Source organism: Myxocyprinus asiaticus, chromosome 45, assembly GCF_019703515.2.
Source record: "Myxocyprinus asiaticus isolate MX2 ecotype Aquarium Trade chromosome 45, UBuf_Myxa_2, whole genome shotgun sequence".
Classification (NCBI taxonomy): domain Eukaryota; kingdom Metazoa; phylum Chordata; class Actinopteri; order Cypriniformes; family Catostomidae; genus Myxocyprinus; species Myxocyprinus asiaticus.
The window spans coordinates 20,863,179-20,872,718 of record NC_059388.1 but is presented as its reverse complement, the minus strand read 5'-3'; the positions used below and the strand labels follow the sequence as shown (position 1 = coordinate 20,872,718).

Sequence of the window (9,540 nt, the reverse complement as noted above, 5' to 3'; positions counted from 1 at the left end):
TGAACCAACAGTTATGAAACTAATGTATCATGAGGCATGTTTGATTGGAATAATAGATTAGGCTATACATTGACTGTATTTTTAAAACATTTTAATATTTACCTCATCTAATAGGGACAGGCACAGACTCAAAGAGATATGGCAGTGACAAATAATGACATTTTTCAGATTTTGTCAAGTTATTGTGACAGCACCCAAGCACTGAGGTTAGTGAGGCCTGGTTTCCCCTTTTCCCCAATTAAGCAGGGCAACCATCCAGGGTCAGCATTCCACAGATTCAGATAACACCTGATTAACTGCCCAGTAGTTGGAAAAGGTAAGACATTTTATTTATTTGATTTATCATACAGAGTTTTGTTTCTACTGATGATGTTATCCGTGAGCACGTTTGTAACTGCTCTGGAGATCTGGTATGTTGAGGAAGAACAATCCATGAACAATGGAAATCAAAAAGATGTCCCTGAATTGAAAGGGATTCAAGTTTAAAATGAGCAGAATGACAAAATGCCTCAAAATAATGCAGTGCATTATAGACGTGGCACTGTTCAGTTCCAGTAAGGATGAAGACACATTGGGTTCCAAAAGTTTGAGATCACTTCTAAAAATGCAATGATTAGTTGTGCATGAAATGCATTAAATTAGTCAGTCATTCATGATCCATGTTATCCCATCATGATTTATGAATGTTTCAAAGAGCATCTTGTGTGCTTCAAGGAAATCTGATCTTTTGTACAAAGGAATTAACATGGTCAATGTCACAAATGTGCTTATTTGGTTGTCCTACCTGATCTAAAATATTTCTTATTTTACCTCATAAAGTTTCTTTGCTCAAAACATTTCAAAATCCTAAAATGTTGTCTATTTTCAGGTTTAAATTTGATTTTGAGTTGTAGATTTTCAATATGTTGTCAGACTTCTGGCCTCCAATGTATTCTGAAACTCAGTGACCATGAATGGTGTTCTGAATCCTAAAGAACTTGCCAAGAGAATGTGAGGCACGAGGGAGAACAATCAGAAGAGTATTTGGCATCAGCAAGCAGACATGAATAGGAGAGGTGCAAATTGCATAAACTGAGCCAAGTACAGTATGTAACTGGGTAATTGGAAGGTTCAGTAATTGGATATGATGCATCAGTCTCTACCAAATGATCCAAATTCGTGTTTTAAAAACCTTAAATGGAGTCTTCCGCACCATCTTTTTTGTGTGTTGTGGGTCCAAAATGAAGGAGAAAACAACGATGCATGAATTTATTATTAACTATCTATTAGTGACATCATATCAGTCTAAAGACAGAAGGGGTCAACATTCCTCATTACAGCCAGTGCTCTATGGCCAACTTTTGTATTAAAAAAAAAAAAAAAAAAAAAAAAATTGATTTGAAGAGCGTGCTGCCACCATGTGGACAACTAAGGTACACATTGCAGTGAGATAAACAACTTACTCTTGTAACAAGACAAAAACCACGTGATCTCATTGAAGTATGTTGCCTCAGCTAAGAGAAAAAATACATTAAAATGCAGCTGGATGGTTTAGAAATCTGTCACAGGCATATTCTCTTTCTGCCCTTAGAGAAACAACCACAACTAAATCAGAAGATAAATGTCTTAATTTTTCAGTGTTCACTTTATTACAGTGTTCACAAAATTACAGGCAAGTGTGCTGGAGTAGGGCTGAAGATCTACCCTTATTCTATACAAATATAAAGAGAGATAGAGAAAGAGAAGAGAAAGCAGTTGAGATTAAGGAGAAACACACTCCATGACTTTAGTTAAAAAGAATGATTGTTAATAAGACAAAATATGCCTGGAATGGACCCAGCAAGAATATAAGAAACGTGTCTTTTGGTATACAACAACTCAGCCATGCTATAACAATCTTAAGAGAAAAGATGGTAAATAACATTTTCCTATACACAGTCATGTGAAAAAGAAAGTACACCCTCCTTGAATTCTATGGTTTTATGTATCAGGACATAATAAAAATCATCTGGTCCTTAGCAGGTCTTAAAATGAGGTAAATACAACCTCAGATGAACAACAACACGACATATTATTTAACAAAAATAAAGCCAAAATGGAGAAGCCATGTGTGAAAAACTAAGTACACCCTTACTGCTTCCATAGGAATTAAGAGGCTAAGTAGTAGCCAGGTGCTGCCAATCAAATGCCCTTGATTAATTGATCATCAGGGTGTGACCACCTCTATAAAAAAGTCGAAGTTTTAGCAATTTGCTGGTTTGGAGCATTCAGGTGTGTGTTAACACAATACCAAGGAGGAAAGACATCAGCAATGATCTTGGAGAAGCAATTGTTGCTGCCCATCAATCTGGGAAGTGTTATAAGGCCATTTCCAAACAATTTAAAGTCCACCATTCTACAGTGAGAAAGATTATTCAAAAGTGGAAAACTTTCAAGACCATTGCCAGTCTTCCCAGGAGTGGATGTCCCAGCAAATTCACCCCAAGGTCAGACCGTGCAATGCTCAGAGAAATTGCAAACAACCCAAAAGTTACATCTCGGACTCTACAGGCCTCAGTTAGCATGTTAAAGTTCATGACAGAACAATTAGAAAAAAAAAAACTGAAGTATGGTTTGTTTGGAAGGGCTGCCAGGAGAAAGCCTCTGTTCTCTAAAAAGAACATGACAGCACAGCTTAGGTTTGCAAAGTTGCATCTGAACAAACCACAAGACTTTTGGAACAATGTCCTTTGGACAGACGAGACCAAAGTGGAGATGTTTGGCCATAATGCACAGTGCCACATTTGGCGAAAACCAAACACCGCATATCGGCACAAACACCTCATACCAGCTGTCAAGCACGGTGGTGGAGGGGTGATGATTTGGGCTTGTTTTGCAGCCACAGGACCTGGGCACCTTGCAGTCATTGAGTCGACCATGAACTCCTCTGTATTACCAAAGTATTCTAGAGTCAAATGTGAGGCCATCTGTCTGACAACTAAAGCTTAGCTGAAATTGGGTCACGCAACAGGACAATGATCCCAAGCACACCAGCATATCTACAACAGAATGGCTGATAAACAAAAGAATCAAGGTGTTGCAATGGCCCAGGCAAAGTCCAGACCTCAACCCGATTGAAATGCTGTGGCAAGACCTTAAGAGAGCTGTGCATAAACAAATGCCTGCAAACCTCAATGAACTGAAGCAACGATGTAAAGAAGAGTGGGCCAAAATTCCTCCACAACGATGTGAGACTGAAAGTCATACAGAAAACGATTACTTGAAGTTATTGCTGCTGAAGGTGGTTCTACAAGCTATTGAAGTGTACTTAGTTTTTCCACACATGGCTTCTCCATTTTGGCTTTATTTTCGCTCAATAAATCATGATACTGTGTAATATGTCATGTGTTGTTGTTCATCTGAGGTTGTATTTACCTAATTTTAAGACCTGCTAAGGACCATATGATTTTTATTATGTCCTGATACATAAAACCATAGACTTCGAGGATGTACTTTTTATATATATATTTATACACACACTTTTTTTTTTTGTGGAAGTAAACTGAAATGTCAAAATGAAACACGTTGTAAAAATGATTGCACAAATCTCTCTTACCAGTTTAACTTGATTTAAATATTTTCAAGACATGCATTATATACAGCGTTCAGGTACAAGTGGACTCATTCTCATAGTCTTGAATTTCTTAAGAGATGATGCATGACAACTGGATTTGAGCTATCAGCAATGTGCCAAAAGATGGCAGTGTTGTATCTGGATCAGAAACATGATCAACTTAAGTCAACAGCAAGTCCGTTGGTAATGGAATGCATCATTCAAATTCTGTATCCAAAGGGGCTGTTCACACCAAACGCATCTGAATGTGCTCTTCCATTTTTCAATTGATTTTATATGCAAACATGCAATAGATGTGTCCATCTGTGTTATTTTTCAATACTTTTTAAATGTAAAAATGTGCTACATGCTAATATATATATATATATGAATGATGAAAAATCCTGTTGCTCATCTAAATCACCTAACAACAGCTCATAAAAGACAAAACAGTTATGACTACTATTATTTTCAGGTTAGTCTGCTCAATGCGTTTATTAAATTTTTATGGTTTTTACAAGCATTATTAGTTAAAAATATTTAAACTTCAAGGAAATAAGGTGGTCAACACCTCGACAAACATGACACTGAAGTTGCCATACAAAAGAAATGGTTTTAACAGAACTTCACACCAAATCACTGGGCTTTTATTAATTCATATGCAATAATAACATAATATTGACCAGTGTAACAGATTTCAGTAAAAATAAAACCCCCTTCAACACATTAAATAAGTCTGGCAGAAAACAGTGTATAACACAAGCAAGAATTAAAAATATAATACATATCATAGAGCAGTAAGCACTTCAGCTTTCGTTTGCATTTATTATATATTGTAGAGTATCATCATAATTCATTCAGTATAAAATCCAGTGTTAAAAATCTTGTGCAAGTCAAAGTCATATTGCACCAAAACCTTAAATCATGATACAAATTATATTACCATAAAATGTATTTGTTCCACGCTATCAATAATATAAAGTCTGGCCAAGTAATTGACTTTAAAAATAATCTGGTACAACACGCATTCTTGTGTGTTTTCTGTATGTGTGTGTGTGAGTTTGAATTTACTTATGAATTAGTTAGGTGGCAATGAGTTAAAATCAGACACATTATGCACAGTATTACACCCAAATTAGACATCACAGTGTACAAATATTTTACCTTTAAAAAGGCGAAAAGTATATGTGCTTTAAACAACTATAACAAGTAAATGTGCACTGCATTCATTCTACCCCAGATCACATTTGGGACGTCCTCTCCACCTGTGTCTTCAGGCCAGGTCCTCACAGAATCAAACAGCTCGATCCAGACGATTCCTGTGGTCTGTATTAACAATGCGAGTAGTAAGTTATTGAAATCTCATTTCAGATATACACTACAGATATGCACACAAAATAGAAACATTAAAGGAATATACTAGGTTCAAAACAAGTTGAGGTTAATCAACAAAAAATAAGTACCACAACATTTTTTCAACTTTATTATTTATATATATATATAAAAAAATTACACCAAGGCACTTACAAATGGAAGATAATGGCGCCAGTTCATTAACATTAAAAATATGCACTGTTTCAAAAGTACTCCCAAAAAGACGTGACAATTTAGAGAGTTTGATCAATAAAATCAGGGATTTACCAGAATTACATTTGCCTGATTACAGGGTTCACAGGTATTACAGCCATGACAACAAAGTTGTAATACTTAAATATATCTTTACACAGTTGAGGTTAGTGTTTTTAAATCACAAAAAATCATGTTAACACAAACTCAGCAAAAAAAGAAACATCCTTTTTTCTAGACACTGTTTTTTAAAGATAATTTTGTAAAAATCCAGATAACTTTACAGATCTTTATTGTAAAGGGTTTAAACTATGTTTTCCATGCTTGTTCAATGAACCATAAACAATTAATGAACATGCACCTGTGGAATGGTCGTTAAGACACTAACAGCTTACAGACGGTAGGCAATTAAGGTCACAGTTATAAAAACTTAGAACACTAAAGAGACCTTTCTACTGACTCTAAAAAACAACAAAAGAAAGATGCCCTGGGTCCCTGCTCATCTGCATAAATGTGCCTTAGGCATGCTGCATGGAGGCATGAGGACCGCAGATGTGGCCAGAGCAATAAACTGCAATGTCTGTACTGTGAGACGCCTAAGACAGCGCTACAGGAAGGACAGCTGATCATCCTCACAGTGGCAGATCACGTGTAAGAACACCTGCATAGGATCTGTACATCCAAATATCACACCTGCGGCACACATACAGGATGGCAACAACAACTGCCCGAGTTACACCAGGAACACACAATCCCTCCATCAGTGCTCAGACTGTCCGCAATAGGCTGAGAGAGGCTGGACTGAGGGCTTGTAGGCCTGTTGTAAGGCAGGTCCTTACCAGACATCACTGGCAACAATGTCACCTATGGGCACAAACCCACCTTTTTCGCAGTTTCGTCTCACCAGGGGTGATGGTCAGACTCGCGTTTATCGTCGAAGGAATGAGTGTTACACCGATGCTTGTACTCTGGAGTGGGATCGAATTGGAGGTGGAAGGTCTGTCATGGTCTGGGGCGGTGTGCAATCTCAATGCTGTACGTTACAGGGAAGACATCCTCCTCCCTCATGTGGTAACCTTCCTGCAGGCTCATCCTGACATGACCCTCCAGCATGACAATGCCACCAGCCATACAGCTCGTTCTGTGCGTGATTTCCTGCAAGACAGGAATGTCAGTGTTCTGCCATGGCCAGCGAAGAGCCCAGATCTCAATCCCATTGAGCACGTCTGGGACCTGTTGGATTGGAGGGTGAGGGCTAGGGCCATTCCCCCCAGAAATGTCCTGGAACTTGCAAGTGCCTTGGTGGAAGAGTGGGGTAACATCTCACAGCAAGAACTGGCAAATCTGGTGCAGTCCATGAGGGGGAGATGCATTGCAGTACTTAATGCAGCTGGTGGCCACACCAGATACTGACTGTTACTTATGATTTTCACCCCCCCTTTGTTCAGGGACACATTATTCCATTTCTGTGAAACTTGTTCAGTTTTGTCTTAGTTGTTGAATCTTTATGTTCATACAAATATTTACACATGTTAAATTTGCTGAAAATAAAAGCAGTTGAAAGTGAGAGGACGTTTCTTTTTTTGCTGAGTTTATATTGTTTGCATCTTGTGGCTATACATTTTGCATTGTAAGTGCCTCAGTGTAAACACGTTTTTTTCTTTGTTATTAATTAACGAGAACATTTTCAAGTGGCAGTCACAACAATTGACAAAGGAGCGCTGTATTATGTTAGGTAAATAATTGCAAAGTTCTGGTTACTATGTACATAGAGGTCTGAAAACAGGCAATGATGCATTATAACCTTGCAGATGGAGCTTCATTAGGCTTTAACCTCTTGGTTGCACTGTGGCTGTTCTCCCCCACTGAAGGCATGGCACTGCTGCTGTGAACCTCACTGTGCTCCCTAACCTGTTCATCAAACATCTGCATAAGAGAAAATAAATACAATATGTAATATTATTAGTTTATATTAGTTATGAACTTGTTAGTTACAACTGTAACCATGAAATGATAACTGACCATGGTCCTTTTAATTCCACATGCTTGCTGGAGTTCTGGACTGTTCTTACTATCTGGATCTGATCTGATCGGCTTCCTGCGCAGTTCTTCTCTCCTGTGCACCGCTGTATTTTTTGTCTTCAGCTGCCTGAAATGGAACACAAAACTCTCTGTCATCGACCAAACCAGAGAAGACATTAAGATCAGTCAGTTAAACAGAAAACAGGGACTTGGAGTATGAAACTATACTACTAGCTCCTCTTTCACATCTCTAGCTTGAAGGAATAGTTCACCAAAAAATGAAAGTTCTCTCATCATTTACACACCCTCATGCCATCCCAGATGTGTATGACTTTCTTTTTTATTCTGTTGAACACAAATTAAGATTTAAGATTAAGATAAGCTCAGTTGGTCCTTTCAATGCAAGTGAATGGTGACCAGACCTCCAAAAAGGAAATAAAGGCAGCATAAATATAATCCATAAGACTCCAGTGGTTATATCAATGTCTTCTTAAGCAATTCAGTTGGTTTTGGGTGAGAACAGACCGACATATAGCTCTTTTTTCACTGTACATCTTGTCACGATTATGATTTCAAGCTTGATTCAATTTCTTAGATGGTGCTATAGAAAGTGTAATCAAACTTGAAATCATGATTGCCAAAGAGACTGCTGTCAAGATCTACAGTGAAAAAGGAGTTATATTTTGGTCTGTTTTCACCCAAAACCAACTGGAATGCTTCAGAAGACATTGAATAAACCACTGGAGTCTTGTGGGTTACTTTTATGCTGACTTTATCTCCTTTTTGGAGCTTTAAACACCATTCTCTTGCATTATATGGATATCCAGAGCTGAGATATTCTTCAAAAAAAATCTGCATTTGTTTTCAGCAGAAGAAAGTCATTCATTCACATCTGGGCCTGTGGGTGAGTAAATTATGAGAATTTAAATTTTTGGGTGAACTATCCCTTTAATCATAGAGAGACATGGTATCCCTGATGCTAATCTTGACATTTTAATACAGATGACAAACTCCTGACCATTTTTTTATTTATTTTTTTGTTGTTGATTTTTCCCCCCCCTTTTCTCCCCAATTTGGCATGCCCAATTCCCAATGCGCTCTAGGTCCTCCTGGTGGCGTAGTGACTCACCTCAATCCGGGTGGCGGAGGACGAATCTCAGTCGCCTCCACGTCTGAGACTGTCAATCCGCACATCTTATCATGTGGCTTGAGCGCGTTACTGCAGAGACAGCGCGTGTGGAGGCTTGATGCTATTCTCTGCAGCATCCACGCACAACTCACCACGCGCCCCACTGAGAGTGAGAACCAAATTATAGCGACCATGAGGAGGTTACCCCATGTGACTCTACCCTCCCTAGCAACCAGGCCAAATTGGCTGCTTAGGGGACCAGGATGGAGTCACTCAGCATGCCCTGGATTCGAACTCGCAACTCCAGGGGTGGTAGTCAGCATCTTTACTGCTTAAAGACCCCATGAAATAAAAAGGTTAAGTTGCTTTTAAGTATATGTCTGTAGTGACAAAGGTGTGAACAACACAACCAAATTAGCAAAGCAAATAAAAGCTGAAAAACACAACTGAAATAAGCCATGACATAACAATGGAAAAAATAGCACAACGGAATTAAGCCACAACACAACAAAAATAAGCCACAAAATGATACAACTAATATATATATATATATATATATATATATATATATATATATACACAGGTGCATCTCAATAAATTAGAATGTCGTGGAAAAGTTCATTTATTTCAGTAATTCAGCTCAAATTGTGAAACTCCTGTATTAAAGAAATTCAATGCACACAGACTGAAGTAGTTTAAGTCTTTGGTTCTTTTAATTGTGATGATTTTGGCTCACATTTAACAAAAACCCACCAATTCACTATCTCAAAAAATTAGAATATAGTGACATGCCAATCAGCTAATCAACTCAAAACACCTGCAAAGGTTTCCTAAGCCTTCAAAATGGTCTCTCAGTTTGGTTCACTAGGCTACACAGTCATGGGGAAGACTGCTGATCTGACAGTTGTCCAGAAGACAATCATTGACACCCTTCACAAGGAGGGTAAGCCACAAACATTCATTGCCAAAGAAGCTGGCTGTTCACAGAGTGCTGTATCGAAGCATGTTAACAGAAAGTTGAGTGGAAGGAAAAAGTGTGGAAGAAAAAGATGCACAACCAACCGAGAGAACCGCAGCCTTATGATTGTCAAGCAAAATCGATTCAAGAATTTGGGTGAACTTCACAAGGAATGGACTGAGGCTGGGGTCAAGGCATCAAGAGCCACCACACACAGACGTGTCAAGGAATTTGGCTACAGTTGTCGTATTCCTCTTGTTAAGCCACTCTTGAACCACAGACAATGTCAGAGGC

General features: G+C 38.4%; 1 protein-coding gene across 1 annotated transcript in view; it reads right to left on the bottom strand.

The window, feature by feature from the left end:
• Positions 1-4,036: 4,036 nt before the first annotated feature.
• LOC127434974 (rho guanine nucleotide exchange factor 39-like) overlaps positions 4,037-9,540 on the bottom strand; it is a 68,111-nt gene continuing 62,607 nt past the window's right edge. The window contains exons 10-12 of the mRNA XM_051688047.1: positions 7,160-7,286; positions 6,942-7,063; positions 4,037-4,897 (exon numbers count right to left, since the gene is read on the bottom strand). Of these exons, the coding sequence (XP_051544007.1) occupies positions 4,858-4,897; positions 6,942-7,063; positions 7,160-7,286 (289 nt within the window). The 3' untranslated portion in view covers positions 4,037-4,857. The remainder of the gene's footprint in view (positions 4,898-6,941; positions 7,064-7,159; positions 7,287-9,540) is intronic.